This window comes from Emydura macquarii, unplaced genomic scaffold (assembly GCF_026122565.2).
Source record: "Emydura macquarii macquarii isolate MOO-44397 ecotype Brisbane River unplaced genomic scaffold, CSIRO-AGI_Emac_v2 contig_1477, whole genome shotgun sequence".
Lineage (NCBI taxonomy): Eukaryota > Metazoa > Chordata > Testudines > Chelidae > Emydura > Emydura macquarii.
In genome coordinates this window covers 1,875,888-1,900,884 of record NW_027131614.1, presented here as the reverse complement: position 1 = coordinate 1,900,884, position 24,997 = coordinate 1,875,888, and the positions used below count along the sequence as shown (strand labels likewise).

Below are 24,997 nucleotides of genomic sequence, written 5' to 3'. Positions count from 1 at the left end.
TCCCTGTCCCTGTCCCTGCCGCTGCCCGGGACCCCCGGGGGAGAGGCGGCGGGTGGCTGGGGGGAGCCAGAAGGGGAGTCCAGGGGTCGCTCTCCCCGCCCCCTGCGCGCCGGCCAGACACACCCTCGCCCCCGCCGCCTCTCTCCACCCCGCCCGGCCGCACGGGGGGCAGGGGGTTGGCAGGAGCCTATAAAAGCCCCAGGCGGAGCCGGCGCCACCGTCCTGCAGCAGCCGCCAGAGCAGCCCAGGCGCGAAGCGCGGCGAGCCGCGGCGGGAGCATGGCCCAGCAATCGTGTCCGTGGGGCTACGACGCGGACAACGGTGAGTGAGCGGCGGGGCGAGCCCCGGCCGCAGCATCCCCTGGCGCCCCGCGGCTGCTCTGCGCTGGGGCGGGAGCCTGCAGCCTCTGTCCCCGTCCGGCCTCAGTCGCCTGACAGGCACCGCGCACTGAGACTGGGGGGGGATGTGGGTGTGGGGCGGGGGAGACTGGGGGGTGTGTGTGGGGCTGGTGTGTAGGGGGATGACTGGTGTGGGGGAGGGACTGGTGTATGTGTGTGTGTGGGGGGGACTGGGGTGTGTGTGTGTGTGAGGGGGACACTGGTGTGTGTGTGAGGGAGACACTGGGGTGTGTGTGTGGGGAGGGGAGGGGAGGTTTGCTTCCTGGCTCCTGCACCTTCTGCCTCCGTTACAATACACCTGCGCACAACGTTTCAGCCAGATCCACCCAGATGCCCAGCCACATTTCCACCCGGCCGCAGACAGTGGGTGTTGGGTAGCTCGGGGAGACTGACATCCAGGTGCTTAACAGCCGCCCAGGGCAAGGGGCAGTGGAGCTGTACGGCTAAGTAAATCATTAATCTATTTGTCGAATTGTTTGAAAGGAGTCCCCGCTAATGCTTCAAATGCCTCTGTCTGAAAACGAAAAGAAAGAAAAATATCCACGGTGAATGGCACAGCTGTGCAGGGGTGTCTAAATCTATGAATAATGTGTATCATTGATTGTATTTATATTAAACAGATGTCAAGTTTATACCTAAGTGGAAGAGATTTTCATGACATTCCTTTGGATGTCTTCCTAGGACCTGATCACTGGCACAAATATTACCCTATCGCTAAAGGAGACAGCCAGTCACCTATTGAAATTAATAGCAAAGAAGTCCAGCATGACCCTTCTTTACCGCCTTGGTTTGTTGGTTATGACCCCGGTGCAGCAAAGACCATACTGAACAATGGGAGAACCTGCAGAGTTGTGTTTGATGACACTTTTGATAGATCAGGTTAGTTTTAGTTTTATCTTAAGGAGTTATTCTGAATTAGTTAATGCTTGCAAAGTGCTCGGAAGACAACATATGCTCTACATCAATGGTTCTCAAGGAGGGGTATGTGTACCTCTGGGGGGTATGCAGAGGTCTTCCAGGGGTTACATCAGCTCATCTAGATATTTGCCTAGTTTTGTAACAGGCTACATAAAAAGCACTAGCAAAGTCAATACAAACTGAAATTTCATACAGACAATGACTGCTCTATATACTATACACTGAAATATAAGTACAATATTTACATTCCAATTGATTTATTGTATATTTATATGGTAAAAATGAGACAGTGAGCAATTTTTCAGTAATGGTGTGCCATAGCACTTTTGTATTTTTATGTCTGATTTTGTAAGCAAGTAGATTTTAAATGAGGTGAAACTTGGCAGTATGGAAGATAAATCAGACTCCTGAAAGGGGTACAGTAGTCTGGAAGGCTGAGAGCCACTGATCTACTTGCTTATTACTGCTGAAATCTCTGCACTGGTCCTACAAAGACCAGCACAGAAGGCCACATTGGGGATGGAATGGGGATAGATCATGACCTACATTTGAGAGGATCCAGTCGCCCCAATACACAACACAGCTGGGGCAGGAAGGTTGTGATTGCTATAGCAGCCCCTCAGTGCAGTGGGGAGGGAGGAGGAAAGGGGGGCTGCAGCTGATATGGAATCGTGACCCCTGGTTGGAGGGTGGATTTCATCTCCCCAGCCACACACATGGAGCCCAACTCCTCAGGCTTTCTGTGAGAGGAGTGAATTTCACCCAAAAGGCTTAGAGATCCACTGTGGGAATGAATGCCTGTGTAATGCAATGTGTCATTTCTGCAAAGTGATCATACTACTTTTGATAAAGCAATCAAGCTACATAGATAAGCCCCAAATCCTGCTGAGCTTGCTGAAGCAAGGCTCCTATTGACATGAATAAGATTTTTGCCTGAATTAGGACTGCAGGATTAGGCCTATAGTATTTCTGCTAAATGAGACCTCAGCTACAAAAGGAAAAGGCTGATAAATATAAGTTTAAAATGAGCCTTGTTAAAGCAAACATTAAGACTGTTATCATAACACATTAACCTGTTCACCCACAAATACTTTACAACTGCATGCAATATGCTCAACATTTACTATGTGGCTCTTAAGGGTTAGAGTGGCCATAAATTTTGACTAGATATACCAATACTGTTTAACAAGTGCTAGAAGTATTTAGCATCTGTTGATTTACCCCCTGACATTTCATTGAAACTGTTGGCTGCACTTCATAGAAAAAAATAACTGACAAGAAGCTATGACGTTTCTTCACTACTGCAATAAAAAGGAAATCAGATTAATAATATTGCAGCTCTAATTCTTGCATCTCTAGAAATCAAATAATTCTAAACTTGTTTCCCTCTCTGCACAGTTTTTAGTGCATAGTCCTGAATGCAGACTAGCAATAATTGCCAAGACTACTCAAACAGCTTTGGGAAAGATACACAATATTTGGACCCACAGCTGCAGTCTCCATACTTGTGTGTAAGGTCTGCAGGATTTTGCCATGTATTTGTAATACGTGCAATGCCAAGCTACAGCAAGGAAAAACAAATGTGTCCATTTTATTTAGTGAAAGACCTGCCATATAACACAACATATGGTGTTATTTCTGAACCACATAGTAAACTTCACCTACTATAGCTGTATTATTAGTAGGGTTAGTCATAATTAACATGAGGAATTTTGCTAATAGACTCAGTGTTTGTAAGTATTTAAGTGTGTGTGCATCTTAATTTTGATTTTCTTTCATGTCTTTGATGTGTTAATGAAAACAAATCCAAAGTCAGAATATGTACAAATTGAGTTATCCAATAAAATAAAAAACAGAAACACACAAAAGACTGGGAATAGCTGCCTGATTTTAAATAGCTCCCTAGCAAAATGTAAAACAAATCTACTTCATGAAGATCACTTAGCATTTCTTCCTAATACGTTATTTATTTATTTGCATTAGATTAATTTTGGTGGCATTTGCATTGGAATTCTATTCTTGATGAACCACATCAGGTTAAATCATTAAAGAGATGTAGCTGGAATATATTGAAACACCTCCATAATCACTGCTGATCATGCTGATCATGTTTGTCTCATTTTTTCCTTTTGCTCCCCCTCTATATGTTTCATCCACTTGTTATTGTCTCTCATTTTATACTTGGATTATAAACTCTTTGAGGCTCTTTATCTATTTGTCTTTATCTATTTGTACAGTGTGTAGTACTGCCAGGCCTTGATCCATTAGTACAGCCCTTAGGCAATACTGTCATACAAATGAATATTATTAATAATAATAATAATTAGCAATAACTTTAGGTAAAATATGAAATGCCAAGCTACAAGCAATATATAGCATTGATGCCACACTTGGTGCCACAAAGTGCAGGAATGTTTGTGATAGTCTGAATTTCGTTCAGATTAACTGCTCACTAAGTCTTTGATTCTGATATAAAATAAAAAAAGTGACTAACTGGTGAAAGGTGAACGTCATAACATTATAGAGACAGAAAAATGTTCATTTCATACTGCTTTATCTCTTATCAGATCTGTGTTTGCAGATGCAGATGCAGCTATGAAGGGGTTCCCTGAATATAATGTTAATAATGGGACAGATCCTGATGGCCTTACTCCCATTGACTTCAGCTTACGTTTTGAGTTCCATAGAGCAGGAGCTGGGTCTTTATTTTCTCTGTAAATTTCCATACACATCTATGGGACAAAATATACATGTTAAATAACAATAATAATAAATGAAGACGTCAGGATTTTTTGCCAAAAATAATAATATAATATTTACACTATAAATAATTTCAAATCACAACATTTAGATATTGTTCCATTTTCCTAAAGTTTCCAGCAAATATGGAATACACATAAGTGGTATGTGATGGAGCTATCTATGGTATATGTTTTGGGACCATGCAGTATATTGCAGAAACATGTAATAACGTGTATTTTTATGCACCTTTTAGCACCTCATCTGCATTGTGCCATCTCTGACAGCAATATTTCCAACATTCCTGTTTCTGAGCAGCTTCTTAAAACCCTAAACTGCTAGAGAAAGGCAGCTGGGGAAAGTGCATATCCAGTAGTACTCATAGAGTCACAGGTTCATAGATTCCTAGGCCAGAAGAGCCAATTGTGATGATCTAGTCTGAGCTGTTGTAGAGCACAGGCTATAAGAACATCCTCAAAATTATTTCTAGAACATATCTTTTAGAAAAACATTCAATCTTGATTTTAAAATTATTAGTGATGGAGAATTCAACATGATCCTTTGTAAATTATTCCAATGGTTAATTACCCTCACTGTTACAATTTACACCTCATTTCCAGTCTGAATTTATCTAGCTTCAACTTATTGGATCATGTTATGCCTTTCTCTGCTAGACTGAAGAGCACATTAGCAAGTATTTGTTCCCCATATAGGTACTTACAGACTGTGGTCAAGTACCCCTTAATCTTTTGTTTGTTAAGCTAAATATATTATGCTCCTTGGGTCTATCATTATAAGGTATGTTTTCTAATCTTTTAATCATTCTCTGAACCCTCTTCAATTTATCAACATCCTTCTTGAATTGCAGACACCAGAACTGGATGCAGTATTCCAGCAGTGGCTGCATAAATTCTCTTGGAAAGAGACCCTGATTCTTCCAAGGTTGAAGCAACCTCTGGAAGGCACCAGTGTCTCCCCTGATGCTCCATGTGCAAATTCTCTGTCCACCCTCCTGGGTATTGAGGATGATCAGAGCCTGAAAAGATCAGACCCTAACCAGTTCTGGATTATAGGCAGGGTTTGTAGTAGTAGTGCATGACACCAGTAAGGCAGTTGTAGTACTGCATGGTACTTCTAGGCCAGCAGCAGTGTTGCATGGCTGCTCTGGCCAGTTTCACAGAGATTTCCATCAAATCCTCAGCATAAAATTGTGAATTCCATAGCAGGACATTTGCTGGCAAATAGCGAGCCATTCTTAGAACCTATCCTCCCCAAGCTGCGCTACATTCTGCTGTGAGAGGAATGGGGTCTGTTCTACAACTGGCATCACATTTTGTGGTTTGAGCCTGATTCATGGTGATTTCTATAGCTATGAAATCAAATAGTGCTGTGTAACCTAGTTCTAGGTGGATACAGATCCAGTCATGCAAGGTGCTAAGTGCCCTCTACTCCCTCTGAAATCAACTGGAATTGCTGTAGGTGCTCAATACCGTCAAAGTTTGGAGCCCTCTGTGGTAAATGTGTGCAACTTTCTTTTGACTCAAAGCTTCTTTATAACGATCTGTGCCTAAGATTAATGTAGATGATCAATTGCAGTGCTGCGAGGTGGGCCGCTCCCAGGAACCTACCGGCTGCGTCAGTTTCACTTGCATTGGGGTTCTTCTGATGACCATGGCTCTGAGCACATTATAGATGGCGTGAAATATGCAGCAGAGGTAGAACCCATTTTTGTATCTATTAGCATATGGTGCAAACTGAAATCTGGCATGATTGCGCAGCTGGGCAGCACTAACCGCTTTCCTTTGCACGCATTTATTTGTATTTATTGATTTATGTCTGAAATCTGTTATTGCTATTTATTCATAAATGTGAACCGGGTGAATCATTTCTGCCAACAAACACAGCTTTTCATAACAAAAATACAACCCCCTGCCTGCCCACTAGCAAAGCTGCACGTTTTTGTAAATATGCCTCAGCCTTAAATTCACGATTTTCAGTGGGATCTTTTTGCAGCAAACACAATTCTGGTGGCATTATTTTATTTTTTTCTCAGATGTATTAAAGTGTCTTTTTCTTTTTGCTCGTTTTATTGGTCATTAGGAGTTTTTGGTATATATTTAATTATTTTAAAGGTAAAGTCCCAGGATTTATTTTCTCTGATGCATTACCAATGGGGAAAAAACTTTATTACAAGGACATTTCAATTACTTGAGGTCCCAAATGGGATCTGTCTTTAAAACTGGTGCAATGTGGTAGAGAATATCCTCCAGATTCTAAATATTTGTTTTTAAAAATCTATCAGTATATTGTCAAGAATTGTTTTAAACAAATATTTGCTGCTATTTTGATGTGAACACACAAACTACTATGGGCCAAACTCACTTAGTTAATGGCTCAGTTTTATCCAGTGTGTGTTTTCTGGGGCTTAAGCTCTGATAGCAATGAACTGATAACAAATTTTGCTTTCTTTCCACATCCTTCATGGGAGGGAGTATAAGGCTCAAACTACCGTGGAATCACCATGCTTTCTCTGTATGAGGAACCAGGCAGCAGTTTGCTAGTGTTCCAACTCAGCAAGCCCGTACATGCCACACGTACGTACTGTGCAGAGGTATACAGTGGCTCTGCACCACCTCCCATCAAGAGGAAATGGTGGCAGACAAGATGCAAATCATAGATCCCCTAACCCAAAACTTTGTGTGGGGGCTGTGCCTGTGATTTCCTCTTTCCTTCTGACACTTAATAGCATCAGCCATGGTCAAACTGCCTGGGTATCCTAGTTACTACTAGTGGGTTGAGTGGGAGGATTCTAGCCCCCCAAGCCTCTGTTTTTAGTCCCATCAAGAAAAGCCTTTTTACTTTGCCTTATTTGAAGGACTGAGATGTAACCCTTAGGCCTTTATACAGAGGAGAAAGAATGTATGGAGCGAACAATGCTTTGCTAGAATACAAATGGAGGCTGTGGGCCATGTTGCTTTTATCCTTGACGATGTGAGGCACCAACAGAGGAGTAAATAAAGAGCAATATATTATATTCCACATTCAGTGAGAGTGCTGTTTTTTAAAATATGTCACATTACCTAAATTTAACAAAACTGCTGGATAGTCTCACTCTGAATGCCGTATATGAATGCCGTATATGAAGATATATCCAGTTTCTGCATGTATTCATATACCATGGTGATGGTCATGTTATTACAAACTAAATAAATACAAAACAGTTCTCTGGAAGAATAAATAAAACATTTTGAAAAATTCCTGAACATCTTGTATTGTAGACAGTAAAGATGAAAAACTATAGGGTCACCTTAGCCATTCACTACTAGTGTAGGGAGGAGAAGGAGTAAGAGCTGCAGAACCGTGGTTTACAAAGCACAAATTTCAAGTCTTTTTTTTTTTTTTTTTTTAGAATTTCTGTATGCTGAAAATCCAGTTGAGATTAAACAAATCAATGGATAACTTCTGCATTGCACGTGTGCATGTTACATGCATATGTACGCATTTCCTCTGTTACATTATTGGATTAATTTCAAGCAAGTTTTCTATTATTTTGTGCTATTTTAATTTTTTATGCTTCATTTAAAACCAAAGTAGTTCACAAACAATTGTTGCAAAAAAGCACAAGCATGTGGAAGAGCTGTAGAAGAACTAGGACATATTTATATATAGTTTCTTTTTAGGGGCCCAATTCTGCATTCCCTGTGCACTCAAAACTCTTTAAATAGGATGTACAAGGAATACCGGAAAGGGCCCATAATGGCTTTTTATTGCATAACAGTATTTGTAACATTTAATTTTCTTTGGTTCAAGCTTCATCTGGTACACTGGAATCCAAAATACAGTAATTTTGCTGAAGCTTTGAAACAACCTGATGGCGTGGCTGTTGTGGGCATTTTTCTGCAAGTAAGTTTGGAAGTGTTCATTCTTTATACCTTTGCATACATGTATTCTTTTGCTAATTGCAGAGGAAAAAATTACTTTGTTGTACTTCTCAGCAACATATCTCATTAGAAGATAATATTCAGAATAATGCATACATTGAGATTATTTTGGGCCTGGATCCATTAAAATTTAGTGAACACACCCATAAAACAGATTTTTAGCATCATCCCTAACATTCAGTAGTGTGTGTCATACATGTACCTGAATAAAGAGTCCCATAATCTGCAGTCTGCAGCTGTTGCTACATCCACAACACTGAGATTATGTTATGAGGGACAGTGAGGGAGCCACCATGATCCCAGAGTGCACTTCCTCTTGCTTTCTGAATCCAGTGTCAATAGCAGGTATCTGTTGATTAGCAATCAACTGTGCAATGTTACTTGCCGAACAATTTCCATGACAGGGATCTGTCTTACTCTTACCCTGAAAAAACATGCCAACAAACAGGGTCACTTCTCCCACTGTTCATGGCGACTTGTTCCACAGCCACCTCCATCAAAAAAACTTTTCATGCTCCCTCAGCAATGTACGCAGTGATTTCTCATGAATGTTAATTAGAGATGGACTCAAGCTCAAAGTTTATACATGGATCGTGATAAAAACAGTCTCACTGTTCAGGTCCAAGTTTTTATGCATAGATTCTAAGGCCAGACAGGACCACTGTAATCATTTAGTCTAACCTCCTTTATAACACAGGCCATAGAGCTTCCCTGAAATAATTCCTTAGAATATATATTTGAGAAAAAAAAATCTAATCTTGATTTTAAAATTGCCAATGATGGAGAATCCACCACAACCTTTGCTAAATTGTTTCAATGGTTAATTACTCTCACTGGTAAAAAATTATACTTATTCCTAGTCTGATTTTCTCTAGCTTCAGCTTCCAGTCATTGGATCTCGTTGTGCCTTTGTCTGCTAGACTAAGGAGCTTATTGTCAAATATTTATTCCCCATGTAGGTACTTATAAACTGTAATCAAGTCACCCCTTAATTTTCTGTTTGCTAAACTAAATAGATTGAGCTCCTGGATCTCTCACTATAAGGCGGGTTTTCCAATCCTTTAATTATTCTTGTGGATCTCCTCTGAACCCTTGTCAATTCATTGACATGCTTCTTGAATTGTGGAAACCAGAACTGGACACAGTATTCCAGCAGCAGTCTCACCAGTGCTAAATACAGAGGTAATATAACCTCCCTATGCCTATGTGAGACTCCCCTGTTTATGCATTAAAGGATTGCAGTAGCCCTTTTGGCCAGAGAGCACTGGGAGCTCCTGTTCAGCTGATTATGACCCATGTCTCCCAGATATTCCCAGGAGAGAGGCCTGCAAGTTTGGCCTACATTCTTTGTTCCTAGATGTATGACTTTACATTTGGCTGTAATGAAATGGATAATGTTTGCTTGTGCCCAATTTAGCAAGCGATCCAGATTACGCTTTATCTGTGACCTGTCCTCTTCATTATTTTCCACTGCCCTAGTCATTGGGCAAGCTGTAAATTTTATCAGAGATGATTTTATGTTTTCTTCCAGATCAATACAATTTCTTCTTATCGTTACAAATTTTAAATAGCATGGGGCGTTTTAAATATTGGCACACCATTAGTAAAATACTGGTTCAGCCCACTGCAGAAATAGGATCGCACCATGAAAATGGGATTTGGTCCAGATTCAAACTATCTTCAGATTCTGGAATTAGATCCTATATTTTGGTTTAGGCACATTTCTAATACTAATAGACACAAACTCAAAGTCCTTACCGAAGTCTTTATCTTTTAGCAAGCAAAACTCATTGGATATGTCTACACTGCAGTATAACTCCAGGGTATGAAATCATGTTCAAGCCTACCCCTCTGCCAGCAACACACACATTGGGCCAACCCAGGGCTCAGACCTATGGTCCCAGGATGGAGGATCTGAGCGTGAGTCAAGCCGGGACCCAAGCTTTAAGCCCTATTGCTTTGTAGTGGAAACTCAGCCCCAGTGGACTCATGCTCTGGGAGTCTGCCAAAAGTAGCCCACAATCCCAACAACCAACTTTCTTTGTCTTCTACACAGTCAAGTTTGGTGGATAGTCAAGTTTTCACACAGTGCACTGCAAACAAAGGGCTAGAGTGGCTACCTTAGGGAAAAGTGCTAGGAAGTCTGGAATATGTGTGGTTGGACCCATACCCGCATAATGCAGTGTAAACATGGAGCCCCAGGTTGAGACCCAAAGTTCAACAATTCCTAACCAGGGATTACAAATGAGTGTAGATGCTCAAGATGTAGGTTAACAATCCCAGGGTCTGCTAACTCGAATTCTACTAACCCTGGGCTTACATTGCAGTGTAGACATACCTCGTGGGTCCAATAGTAGTTGGGTAGTGAAAATTCCTCAGATGTTTAATTTCTGTAATGATTTTTCTTTCTTTTTTGGCTTTTAGTGTCCATGATGAGAATGAGCATTGATTATTAGCAGATGTAGTAGTAACAGGTGCTGTGTGCACTTCTCCACATATCTCTGGAAATGCACTTTGAGTCTGACCATCAGCAATGCTCACGTATTAAAGGACCAAGATGCCTTTCAGTATAAACCTGTCAAATTATGTGATGATCTTGTAAGAACTAGAGTGTGGATAAATAATAGATTTTTCAGTTTGCTGGCAATTCTGAAAAATCAGAAAAAAAATTTGGCTGTGGTCAAACCAACAACAGGGTTTTTTTTTTTAAAATTTTCAGCAAATCAAAAATTTGAAAAAAAATTCAAATTTAATTGAAATGAAACATTTAGTTTTTACCAACCCAAAGAATTTCATTTCAACTTTGGGCATTTTGAGAAAAGCAAACAAGGACTAGATTAACAAAACGCTGAAGGGTAGCAAAAATAGTCTTATGACCTTTAGCCGAGTGGTTAATGCGCTTTCTTGGGATGTAGAAAACTCAGGTGTTCAATTCCTTCCTCTGCCTGATGTGAAGAAATGATTTGAACAGTACTCTCCAGCTACAGGAGAGGGCTATGGCTATTCAGGTGTGGGGCTTCCTCAACCTCTTCCATTGAAGCTGTTCCACTTTTTATAAATAATTAAGTAGTCACTGGAGCAGGGACTTGAACTTGGGTCACCTAACTCCCAGGTAAGTGCCCCCTAACTACCAGGCTTTAGACTCATTCTCACTCTCTTTTTCTGGCCCAATAACTATTTCATTGTCTTCATGAATGTCTGTGAATTGCCACCATCAATGACAATGAATAGTCATTGGGCCAGGGAAAAGAAGTGGGGGAAATGACTTCTTAGCTTAGGACACTCACCTGGAAGGTGGGAAACTGCTCTCAAATCCCTTGGCATTTTGTTAATCTAGTCCTCTTTTACTTTTGTCAAAATGCCCAAAGTCAAAATGAAATGTACTGAAAAGTTCTGAGTTTTTCAGTTCAGTCAAAACTAGTCAGCAAATTTGATGTAAGTCCACAAATACTTTTGGGTCACCAAAGCTGCATTTTTCATCAAATAAACTAATCATTGAAGGTATTTCAGCCAGCTCTAGTGAGACTAGACTGAGTCCTGGAGTCTTCTCTGGTGCCATACTTCAATGGGTGTTTCGTTTATGTGAAGCCTTCAGAATGAAGCCCAGGAGAAGGTAGTTTAAGAAGGGCAAATTTGCATTACTGGTGACATGAACCCTTTTTTCAACCCATTCTTCTAGAGGTGAGAAGCTACATTAGTTTTAGTTTGAGCTATTATCCTCTTCTGAAATATAGAAAGTCATAATGTAGTGTTTCTTTATGCTTCTTTACATGAGATCAGATCCTTTGCAGAGATATCAGCTTTCTGCTTCTATTTTCCCTGCGTACTCAGGTTAACATATCATTTGGTAGGAAAATTACCATCAAATGGTACATAGACAAGCTAGAGAAACTATACATTTTCTAGAACAACGAGAGTTCTGTAGCACTTTAAAGACTAACACATTTAATTTCAGCAGGCATAAGCTTTCGTGAGCTTCAGCTCACTTCCTCAGATGCACGAAAGCTTATGCCTGCTGAAATTAAATGTGTTAGTCTTTAAAGTGCTACAGAACTCTCATTGTTTTTGCAGTATACAGACTAACACGGCTACCCCTCTGGAACTCTTATACATTTTCTGTTTGTTATAAGTAAAATTGTGCGAGATATGAAACTAATTTACTTCTAATCATCAGAATTTCTTCTTTTGCATCAAATTTATGATAAAATACTGTGACACCCTCTCCCCCGCAATCAGTGGGTGTTATATTAGTCACTTCAACTGGAGCATGACTGAGCCTTGTGGGTAGGTTTAGCCAAAACTACTATTATGAAAAATCAAGCAGTTACTTTATTCTTATATTATTCAGAGTGTTTTCTTCCTCCATCAGGAGTAACGTTTTGTTGTTTTTCAGTACAGAATGGTCAGAGAATGTTGTCAATTAAACTGACAGATGGGATGGGTCAAGTAGAATTTTTCATGAGATATGAAGGGAAAAAAATTCAGCAGGCATTAACTACTGTTCAACTCATGCTTTCTGCATTACAGGTAGGAAATACCCCCAAACCAGAGATGAAGAGAATTCTTGAAGAAATAGATAATATTAAGACAAAGGTAACAAAATAGTTTTTATTGTATTAGGTTAACTGAGTAGCTGCAGTAACGATAATCAGAAGGCCAGATTCGCTAGTCTGCTTTGCACTGTTCCAGCAACACATATCAGCCAGAGTAGTCTTGTGACTATGGCCCAGAATATCTTCCTTTCTTTAGGGAGAAATGTCATTTCTCCTCTCATTTCTCTAAGGGCCCTCATTGACTTCAGTGGGCTTTGGATCAGCCCTTAAATAGATTCATAGACTATAAGGTCAGAAGAGACCATTATGATCATCTAGTCTGACCTCCTGCACAACGCAGGCCACAGAACTTCACCCACCCACTCCCTGTAATAGACCCCTAACCTAAGACTGAGTTACTGAAGTTCTTAAACAATGGTTTGAAGACTTCAAGGTACAGAGAATCCACCAGCAAGTAACTTGTGCCCCATGCTGCAGAGGAAGATGAAAAAATGTGCAGTTGCCAGGCAGCCCTCACTGATATCAGCACAAATATCACTGCAAATCCTATCTTAAACTGCTTTTCAAATTTATTAATTACCTCAGGACCTTATGTAGTCAGAACTCCCACAGAAGGGAGCTTAGTTTGCATAAGAATTACAGTATCAGGCCTACATTAGTCAGTGACCAACACTAGGGTCCATTCTAATCCTGTTAAAAGAAAATTCACTTTTCATTGTACATTTGGCATTGGCCATGTCACCCACCTATTTGAGAGCTCAGTTCTGGAAAGTACTTAGTGCTCTGGTCCAGTCCAGCAAAGCATGTAAATCTGTGCTTAACTTTAAGCACATGAATAGCGCAGTTGACTTGTGGGGTCAAGTCCTGAATCTCTCCACTGGCTCCCCACTCTTCATCACCTCAACTTTAAACTTCTTTTTATTACCTTTCAGTCCTTACATAACTCCACGTCTTCCTATTTAACTAAACCTGAGTCATTTGTTACCCTGTCTCTTGTTCTCTGTGCTTTGCCAAAGACAACAGCCTTAACACTCCTTTCATCTCTTTCTTCCACGGAGAGCCTCACTACTGTAACAAAAAGTTATTGAGAAAATTAACAGATGATTGAACACAGTGAGCTAATATGGTAAAAAGACAGCAGTGAAGCCAGCCCCCGTTACATGGCACTTGAGGTTCGCTAACTTTGTCAGATTTTACACTTTGTTTTAGTAATAATGGAAGCATAGATGTTCAGCTTTGGATAGTGAAATGTAGTCACCGTACATATATCAAAGCAATGCAGAATTGGGTTGTAGCTATGGAAAGAGTTCAAGAGAAAGATAAGAGCATGGGCTAAGGAATTAAATCAAAATAAACACACAATATTTTGAATTATATTTGTTACACTTATTTTTTCTTGGCAAAGTGTAAATCTCAACAAGGCTACTTATGTATTTATAGGACAAGTTAGTGAAAAAATATCTTGGACATAAATATTTCATGCACAGTCATAATTGTTAATTAAACATACATTATGGTGGTAATTTTATTTATTTTATTTACATGAATAATCTCAGCCTTGGGTTAGTGGTCATTTCTAGAATGTTACATCATGCTAGATTGTCCAGTAATTCTTCCATGGAAAGGTGGGTCTCTCTTTAAGCAAGATTTGTGTCTCCACTAGCGTTATTAAAGATATTTCTCTTTTATTTTTTTAAGGGGAAAGAGGCTCCTTTTACAAACTTTGATCCATCAATTCTTTTCCCTAAATCTCGGGACTACTGGACCTACCATGGCTCCTTCACTACACCTCCTTGTGAAGAGTGCATTACTTGGATTCTTCTGAGGGAGCCTATGGTTGTCAGCCCAGACCAGGTAAACTTCAGCTGGACATTAACCTCCCTGTTGTTATGGTTCTTTCACAATTAGAGATGATTTATTTACATGCCATCTTGACCTTACTCTTTCAGTAAGGTAAATTCCCACTGGAGTCAAAGAGAAATTGCATGAGAAAGACTGAGTTAAGACTGAGCTGACGGTCTTTCAGAAGAAATAAATATCATATTTGTAAATTTCCACCCCCCAGTAGTTATATAATGGCACTTAAATGGTTGAAACCTGATAAAATTGACCAATGACCCTTTTGGTGATCTCATATATAAAGATCATTTTCCTAACCTAAGATTGTTCCTGTAGTCAGCAGTCCAAAATGCATAACTGCCCGAAATGTCAAGACTCTGACTCAGTAGGAAAATGAAAATTCAAGGAGTCAGTGAGTGACATGTTACACATGCACGTATTAGATTATACACATGTATTTACATATGTATAACTTCTTATCCTAGGATCTCAAGGTGCTTTTATTATATGGTATAAATAAGCCAGGGCAGGCATCTCTGACACTGCATATAGATTCTGGTTGGCATCAGCATATCACACAACAATTTGATTTCCAAATTCTGATCCAATACTTTTGTGGCTGTTTATTATATGAAAAATGGACTCAGCGGAATACAGTGAGATCACTAGAACTCATGTCTGACTTGAACCTTAGCCCCAAAGGTGAAAGCTAACACAAGGTACGGAATGACTATATTTAAATAGCTCATAATTTACATAGCTCATTCAAATACAGAGCTGGTCTGGAGGTCACTTCCCTATTTTTCCTTTTTTGTATCAAAATATAAAGGTATTAGATATTTGGAAGCTTGCCCTTACATGCAAAATGCAAATAGGCTGTGATCAGCTTTCTTGGCTCAACAACACAAGTCTGGTTACAGCTACATTACTGACTCAGCTATTTACATTACAGGGGATTATGTATGGGATAATCTGGAACTCTGATGAAGGCATAGCTATTAGTGAACAGCTCTGTGTTGCATCAGCAGTAAAAATGTTAATTTCCTCTCCTCCCCCCACTTTAGTATTTATCTTTATTAATCTAATTTATCTAACCCCACTTTAGGATTTATTTTAGTGTGAAATTCATTTAGAATGCAACAGCTATGTGCTAAATCATGGATCCAACTTCATCTGATGTGTTTCTAATCACTGCTAGATTCAGACAGTGCTCTTCTTTTGAAATACTGCCTCGAGCAGGTTTTTGGCAAGGCATTAATTGTTCTCCAGATAGGCAGCAGGACCTGTGTGTAATCTGCAAGGGAGCACCTCGATCTGCTCATCCGGAGTCTGATCATTTCAAAAAGTGGATAAGCAGTACTTGTAGCTGGTGCTGGTTTATTTGGGGTTACGTGCTTTACAGACAGAATTAGTAGTAGTAGTATTCGTTGTACTGGACAAAGGGCCCCACTGTGCTGGGCGCTGTACAAACACAGAACAAAATGACAGTCCCTGCCCCAAAGAGTGGACAGTATAAGTGACCTTCACCTGAGAGTGGTTCACAGAATCAGGCCCTTAAACATGTGTAATCCTAGAAGCCTGCTAATATTCAGACTTGCTGCCAGTAACTGTTGTAAATGCTAATCCTTTTGCCATAAGAAGCCAAGATTGTTCTCCTTCTGTATGGCTGAGATGGTGGTGCCCAAACTGTCCAGTGTGCAACAGGTCTACCTGGAAAGATGTGCTCATCCCATACGCATTAAGCTGTGCAAACAGATAAATATGTACATAATTACCCAATCCACTTATTGGTGTTATATTATTTCTACAGTATCCTTGGTGTGCATGGCACTTTACGGGAAATGCATATACAAACACCCGTAGGTGCATTCCATTGGGCGGGGGTGTGGGTACAACAGGAGTGAGTTCCATAGAAGTAGAGTCCTCTGGGTGCAGAACCAGAGAAGAACCCTACCAAATTCTGAAAACTACCTGGAAAATGCCACTTTTGGCATCACACACAGTAAAGTTAACTCTGGATTTTTAATTTTTTCAGCAAAAAAGAAACAAACTGAAGGCCCTGCTTCTAATCCATCCAAAGCGTTGAAGGACGCAGCATCCTACTTTAATAATATTGTTGCCAGTAGCACTCGGTCTTCCTACTATGCCACAGCAGAATATAGTGACTAGTCTGTGCCTCAGCTTGCTACAATAGAGCCCTCAAAGGGTGTGCAGGAGGTGTCAGGTGTGGGAACCCTAAGGGCTTCTTACAAAGAACCAAATCCTGATGTGTCCTCCACAACCACAACTGCACAAAATGGTGCAGTTCTTGTGCTGAAAGGGAGGGGACAGGGTTTGGGGCCCCTGCATAGGTGGCCCATGCCCCTTGAATGTCACAGAACTCTGCAACCCACTACTCCCTGCACCCCATCACACTGAGCCTGGGGGCAAAACTGATCTGGAGAATACAGGCATGGAACTGGATTTATCCACTGTATCTGTCTGTTTGTCCGTCCATCTATCTACGGTAGATATTTATAGAGTGCTGCTATAGTATCTAGGCAGTGGGTCCCCAGGCTAGTTTACCCTACAGATGGTAGCACACTGGACACGAGGGTTACTGCAGCCACTGTGGCTTTGTGGGTTTCGGTGAAGAATTTCTTCTCCCCCTGCCTTAGCAAGAGCCTCAGTGCATAACCAAGTCACTTGGGAGACGTTCTGGTTAAAGGACTGGCATCAAAGGTCAGCATGCCCCAGTACAATTTCAAACTGAGCTTTTCATTTTGGTGCAACTACTCACTGTGTATTTTCCTTTTATACTGCAACAGGCAGATTTCTCATGGAAACGAAAAGACATGCCTCTGTTCTCTGAAACAGAATTCCATTCCTTCACTGGAAGCGCTAGCAGCAAAACCTGCTTAAACCACTCCTGCTTCCTCTCTAGCCTAATAAAACAGCCTTACATTCGGAACCCAGAATACAGCGAGCCGTGAGGTTGATGATGGATTTGTTATTATGGTTCAGATTAATCCATTTGATGAGCTTTTCACTACCTTTTGAAAATATCTACTAAGTACTACGCAGGCAAACTGTTGATGTGATCTGTGCCATTCTTTATGCTCTTGCTCCTGCTTCCTTGATCATGGAGGGTAATTTCCATTGAAGTTCCACAGCACAAGGGGCAACACAGGGGCTGCCTGTCCCTTGCATATCACAGAGCTCCTCAGTGCAAGGATGTGTGGGGATGGGTCATGAAGAGGCCGGGCATGCTTAGAGGATCCACTGCTATGCAGATCTACTATGTAAGGATCCCCAGAGGCTATTCCAGCCATTAGGCTGCTGTCGTCTCCATTCAGGGGCTCCTGTGACTTTGTAGGAAGATTCCTCCCAGCCCCCACTGCTTGTCCCAGCTAGTTGATCTAGGCATTACGCCCTGGATTTGTCCCAAGTGAATTCCATGTTGACATTTTTATTTTGCTTCCTTGCAGATGGCAAAGCTCCGTAGCCTTTCCATCAATGCTGAGACAGAACCTGTTCACCCCATGGTCAATAACTGGCGCCCTCCTCAGCCTCTGAAGGGAAGGGTGGTGAAAGCCTCATTCCAATAAAATCTGCCGCCTTTGAGTGAGGCAATTCCTACATCCCAAAGCCTATTTAGCTTTGTGCCCTCTACTGCTCTTCCTCTGGAGGCAGATCTGTGCTTCTCATTCTGAATGTTGATTAATGAAATGTCGTGGATCAATTAATCTAATTTTGAGAGATCAGAAATTACTCAAGGCAAATTCTAACCTTAACATGAAAAGGTGGAATCTGTGTTTGGATCTCTATAACAACTGCGTTAGCTTTAACAGTAGCATTTATATGGCTATATCTAAGGAAGTAAAAAGGCATAGTTACTAATGGCTAGAAAAGGCATTTCCCCATTATCCTCATGTTCTTCAGTGCTTGCCTTGTTCCAGACCATAGAGGTTTCCAACTAACAAAAAGAATGTAATCTGAATTTAAAATGGACAATAGGGGGTCAAATTCTGTTATCGATTGTACTAATGTAATCCAGTGGGAACTCCTTCGTGTTACTGAGGGCAGAGTTTTGGCCTTTGTATTCATATAGAACTGTGGAGAGTACAAAGACTCATTAAATTCTGATAGATAATTTAAACAAGTTAATATTTTTACAAACTGCAAGGTTAATACTGTACAGTTTTATTCTGAAAATTGAAATCAAGGCATTAGATCAAACTAAGAGTAGGCCTTCTTGATGGATGAAGGTTGATAGATTTTGTAGAAAGCCCTTTAGCATCCTAAGAGTTATTTTACTTCATTTTTAATACTGTACCATTTTCCTTACATATTTCAAGGCCAAATTTTGCCCTCATGCACATATGCATTTGATCCTGATGTCACTGACATTTGTGTGCAAGTATCCAAGACCAGAATTTAACTCAATATCTAAAAGTAATTGACTGTGATGTTCTCTTCCTTTGCTGTTAGACTTAGGTTATGGTAGCAAGAGCAATAAAACAGGATTGTATGACTGCACTTGAAGTAACAGTACTTCTGTCTTAGGACAACCCATACTAATAAACACACTTCAATAAGACATGCTGGTTTTGATTTTATTTATAATGTTGAGTGATGGGATAAATAACAGACAAAAAAATAGCAGAAAGCCTTGTCACTGTCTTCCATAATACATCTGTAATGGGCCCTCCTGAGCCAGCGGGGCATCTCACAAGTAAACTCCTTGTAATTTTAAAGCAGTCAAATTGATATTCAACTCAAAGTGGCCCCTGCGCTTTACATTCCACAAAGTAAATAAAAACATCATTTGGCTGAGCAAGCTGACTTTTGGGGTTAAGATAGGAACGATACTTCATCCCTTGTCCAGCTTCAGACAAAAATTGCCTCTTGGATGAAGTAGCCATCCCAGTTTACTGTGTCATTGGGCCCTGATTGGCTTTTGTCCACTCCCAGCCCTTCTAGCTGATGGAGGACCAGTTCTCTTTGGTTCCTTCCATGGCTGATGCTGGATGGCCTCCATAAGCAGTTCATGGAGGTCTAACTTCACTGCCATTATTTTCCCCAAAAGGATACTTTCTCCTTTGGGAGGGGCCTCCAGCAGAGGGCAGCAAATGCCTGGTACACCCCCTCACAACATTCCCGTATAACTTAGAAATGGATGAAGAATGTAGTACCCAACCCATTTAGTTAGTTGCTTGTACTGGAAGATATTGTCATGGTTTTTTGTGACTCCAAATAGCATCTCAAAGATATGGTACTTCACTGGGGCATCTGCCAGTTTCCCCACACTGATGTCATTTGGGGGGACCTCTGCTTCCAAGAAAATCCTCATTCCTAATGACATTTACTTCTTGTTTGGACATGTACCATACTTGATCCTACCAAACCTATATATTCAGAAGTATCCTGCTTGAACTCTTCTGAAAACAGTCAGAACACAATACAATCAGCTGAACTGTGGGTCACTCGGAAATTTCCTCTTAACCACTACTTTGCCTCCATATATTACAGCACACAAACTTGAAATTTTAAGAATGGTATTAATAGCTTCATTGTCTCAAGGACTTAGAATGATATTCAGTCAGTCCTGTGAGGTAAAGTCAAGTCAGGTAATAGATTTCCATGAACCTGAAGAAAAGTTAGTTGGTCAGTGCTAATTAAGTCCCTTGGAACTAGTAGGGCCGGAATTTCCATCATTAGTGCTAATGCAAAATGCCTTTTTCTGTCCTGACACCCCATACATGTAGGGGTAATAGGTTAGTGCAAGATATATTTTCACACTGTTAGCATCTATTTAGATGCACTATTATACATCTATATATGTGTGCAATGCAATAGAAAACTCAAATGTTCAACAATGTTAGGGTGGAACACAAGCCAGCATGAGCCAAAAAAGTCCTGTAAGAATAACATGAATCTGTCTTTATTTAATTCATGATATTGTGAAAAAAGAACAGTTTCTTAACTTTGAATTCCTAGCAATTTCTATGATAGCCTTAATAATATCTTTTATAGATGTTGTTATATTTAATACATCATCCTTTTCTTTCAGGAGATAATGTTTATGAAAGGTTATATAGTGTGTACTTTGCGGAGTTTAATGTCTGAGGACCAGACCACTCCTTTCCATATAAAATCCACTGAAAGAGGTAATGCGCCTTCTCAGTTACCATGAAGTTGTGTGTAGTGTCTCTCCTTCTTGACAAGGACTCCACTGGGTCATTTTCACACCTTTGCTCTCCTCTGTCTTACAGAGGGGGAGGGGCGCATCTGACCATTAGTCAATTTCAAGCATTTATAATTTACCCAAAGTAGCTGGACCCCATATTCACTAATTGTTTGGCCTTTTTCATTTATATAATAAGTATATTGTTTACTTTATAGCAACACAGAAAAGCAATGCAAATGGATTAATATATATTTACTTTGCACACATATAAAATGCTGGACCTTGAAATCCATACTCTTTCTTGCATGTAGTTCTGCTGACTTCAAAGAGAAGTCAGCAGTGTAAGGGATGCAGAATCAGATTCCCTCCTTCTCCTCCCTACCTCCCGCACCGTTACATTTTCCAAATCAAGTTTTTATTTTTATTTGATTAAACATAATTTCCTCCCAGCTGAGGTTTTGCTGGCCACAGAGTGTAGTTTCATGGCTGAATTACAAATTTGTAACACAACCATAGCTGTACAGACCTGGATGTGCTGCTGTACTGTACTACAGAGTGAGAAAAGGGACATTAAGGCACCCATGATGCTCCCTCTCATAGCTCTATGAGCCAATTTGCAAAACAACAGAGTCCTCTGGATCTGGATGCTGATGTTACTCTGCATAACAATGAAGGTTATAGAACGTTCATTTGATCGTATGGGCAGTGATTTTGGCAAAATAACGGATCCTGGCTCTAGTTAAAACTGGCAACTAGCTTTATGTTTCAAAAAGTGAGGCTACAAATCTACAAATGACCTTCCTCCAAATCTGGTTTGTATTTCCCCATATGAATGCTAAAATTTGTCTACTTGTGTATGCATTGATTTATTACAGTAAAGAATGGTTGAATCTAGGAATTACCTTGGTTTTTCTAAAAACTAGAATTTACTACATATTTGGACATAAGCTATTTTATAAATTGTTCCATTAAGAAAATAGCTGGACAGTCAATAAATGTACATGTCAGAACTGACCTATGTTTCCTTAGAACACGTTTTAAAAGAGCATTGTGTTTTCAGCATCGTGTTGCTGTGAAGTTTAATATAACATGCAAAACACATCTGTAATAGAATCAAATGGAATATTGCCCAAAGTCCGATGACTGGTACCAAAGAGGTGAGGGAGATAGAGAAATATTGTAAAGTTTTGTGTCCCTTAACCAGATAATATATGCATGTTATTTCCCCATTTAGGCCTGCAGATGGCTTCAGAACTACAAGAATGGTATCTAAGGAGCTAATCCAACCTCCATTTAAGTCTATAGCCAACCTTGCATAGATTTCAGTCATGCAGGATTAGTCCCTAAATTATCATAGTGACAGAGAGAACCCTGTGTATGAGATAAAATTACAGAAGAATTATCTGTGTGTCCCTTGTTTGACTGCAGTGATGATTTGTTTAAGATTGGCATTATATTTCCATTACAAAGCATGTCATGCACATTGTGTTAAAATCCACAAAAGGGAAGTGAAGAACTTTGCCACAGACTTTAGAAGATAAAGTAGTTAACTTGACAATAGCATTTTCTTTGCAAGAATCTGCAGAGTAGCACATTTCAGTTACTATAATGTATTTTATTTAAGATACACTGTTATTCTTAACAATGGTACTCACAAATGTAGTGTGGAAGTTTCATGTAGAAATATATTTTATATTCTATATTTTGATCAATATTTATAATTATAGTTTATTATTATAGTTTATTTATACAGTACCAAACTGTGGCTATGCATATTACCTAACAAAACTCATAAGGCCTGTGTTTGATATCAGTTATCCTAGTGTAGATCAGGAGTAATTTCACTGAAAACAGATGATGACATTCTGGCTGTGTTTGCCACAGTGGGAGTTTTGCCACTGACCACAATGGGGCCATGATTTCACCCAGTTAGTTCTCATGCTGTTGCTTGGACAACCTAGAGGCCATTGAACAACCATGATGTTCTGTCCTGAACCAAGTCTGTTGCATTATGGGGTAAGATGCCTATAAGGGACAGGTGTCTGTTCTCATCCAGCCATTGCATTTTAGGTCTTCTGGGGGTCTATTCCAGCCTGCTTTCATTGGGTCAGAGATGATTCTCACAGGGAACTTGATAGATATTCAGAGCAAATGACCATACTACCTTAGAGAGCATTTGAGAGTGCAGGATCTGTTTAGTTAGAAGACAGATCTCTTCATTTGGCTTGAATTTGAACCATTTGATGTTTTCAAGCATTCAGAGATCTTGGTCTGAATAGTATCCAGCTTCTTTTCAATCTTGACTGTGAGGGACCAAGTTTCAGTCCCAGAGGCCAGGAGACTGGCCACTGAAGCATTGTATAGCCTTAGCTTCATCTCTCTACTTATCAGGGTGTTTGGTTTGCAAAAGATTTTTTTGATGAATCACCCTGTCACTGACAATACTTTTGCAGTGCGGGCTTCAAGTTCTTCCTCGATGCTTCGCATGTTATCAACAACGGAGCCAAGGTACGTGAAGTCACCAATAATCTTGACTGGGTGGTCACCCACTAAAATGCTAGAGCCCATAGCTCTTGTCACTGACAAGAAGAATTTTGGTTTTACCAGTTAATTTTCATTGACTTTTCAATTGACTTTTGCCACTGTACTTTCCAGGGCTTTATGTGCTGCACCCATCTTGTCCTCTGATTTCACAACTAGTGCTAAGTCATCAGCACTGTCAATGCCAGTGATATCCTTATCACCCAGGAATATGCCTAAAATGCACTTACTTAGTCTCTAGTCAAGCATGTAGTATGTGATGGTACTGAAAAGTTCTGGAGTGATGATGCATCCTTGTCGAATGCCCAACCTAATTCAGAGGAAGTCAGTTCTTTTCCCATTTACGAGAACACAGCTTGAGCAGTCATTATATAAAGAAAGAACATTCTACAGAACTTGCAGGTTTCAAGAGGAAACTCTTGCAGAGTCTTAAACCTGTCAAGATTGCAACTGCATCGCTGTTTCAAGTGCTGTCGATTCGTAGGTTAGATAATTCACATTTTGGTGATCCAATCATCACTTAGCCTGTGCTTTTTAGAGTAAGACAGAAATTTGCAGAAATTAATTTGTGGACATCAGTGTTGCCAAGCTCAGCAGGTCAATAAGTTCCACAGATGCTGATGGACAATTTCCCACAACACGAGATTATAATGTAATCAATCAAGTAAATTGGTGAAACAAGAAAAAGGTGTTCTCCATTGTCATTTAAGGTGTCCCAGGTAACAGGCCCATAACATTTTTCCATGCATCATTTGAATTATCAGCAGTGGCATTAAAGTTACCAAGGACAGTAATTATGTCGTGATTGAAAGAAGTTGAAAGAAGAGAGTTGAGTTGATGATGGAACCGTTTTGTCTTTATCGGAGATGTCATTGGTTGATGTGGAGCAAAGAATAATTGTTCATATTCTAAGCTTATACTGAAGTGGGGCTTTCAGTAGGTGATTGGAAATTGGTTCAAATGCTAAGATCAATTTGCAGATATGACATTTAAGGAGGAGTACCCTTCCTTTGATCCCCTTTCTTTCTTGTATCCCGAGCACTCGGCCACTGCGACAATTCTAATATTTCTATTCAACTGGTTTTCATTAGGATTTGGCTCAGTCATGCATTTTGCTGTGGCCCTCTGAAAGCTCTCTCATGACTTGTACGCAGTGTCCAATGGATCTTTGAATACACTTAAAGTTTAGTCATTTGCTAAAAGTAACACCAATGACTTAGGCAGCCCATAGAAGGCAGGAGTAAGATTGTACTTCCTGCTTTTACATGGAGTGGCCTTGTGGAGAAGAAGATCAAAATATAAACTCTTAACCCCAGTCAATTAAAAAGGGCTAACCCATCACTATACAAGGCCAGTATGTTTTCTTCTACAAAGGCTGAAATTCCAAATAAACATAGCCTTTCAGTGGTCTGTACAAGGACCCTGTATATCCAGCCATGCTGATCTTTCATTAAAAGATGGAGCTATGGTGCACAGTGCATTCTGTTGCATTTTTGACACTTTTAAAATGTAAACGAACAGCTGTACCATTGTCAAATTCACTTGCATTCCTCTCCATGTGCAGCAGCCTAAATGTGGGATAAGAAACCAAGACACCGCCTGAAATGATGCAGGATCACGTCTTTAAGACAAATAATATTGACTATAACCTCAGTAATAAAAGCCAATCAATGGATTTGTCTAAATTTGGTCTAAACCTAAAGAACTGAGTAGAATAGTAAAGCAATCAATAGAAATTTGCCAAAAATATGCATTTTTCAGAGCATCAAAACTGTTCATGAATTCAGATAACAAAACCGGAAAAAAGATTTGGAAATGTCTAAATGTTTTGTTTCAGCATTCAGTTTTGAATTTATATTTTTAAATGAAAAGTCATTTTAGATTAACACTTCTGAAATT

General features: G+C 40.0%; 1 protein-coding gene across 1 annotated transcript; it reads left to right on the top strand.

Annotated features, from left to right (window-relative positions):
* Positions 1–213: 213 nt before the first annotated feature.
* Positions 214–18,962, top strand: LOC137156656 (carbonic anhydrase 3-like). The gene is made up of 7 exons (XM_067553525.1): positions 214–321; positions 1,080–1,277; positions 5,652–5,770; positions 7,866–7,958; positions 12,524–12,589; positions 14,248–14,403; positions 17,856–18,962. Exons 1-7 carry the CDS (start codon positions 279–281, stop codon positions 17,973–17,975), a joined length of 795 nt encoding a protein of 264 aa, XP_067409626.1. The 5' UTR covers positions 214–278; the 3' UTR covers positions 17,976–18,962.
* The last annotated feature ends 6,035 nt before the right edge of the window (positions 18,963–24,997 follow it).

Bases quoted from the DNA above. Each gene is read 5' to 3' on its own strand.
- LOC137156656 (XM_067553525.1), top strand. From the start codon at position 279: ATGGCCCAGCAATCGTGTCCGTGGGGCTACGACGCGGACAACG. The intron at 322-1,079 runs GTGAGTGAGCGG...ATGTCTTCCTAG, and splicing joins GGGCTACGACGCGGACAACG to GACCTGATCACTGGCACAAA. The intron at 14,404-17,855 runs GTAAACTTCAGC...GCTTCCTTGCAG, and splicing joins TGGTTGTCAGCCCAGACCAG to ATGGCAAAGCTCCGTAGCCT.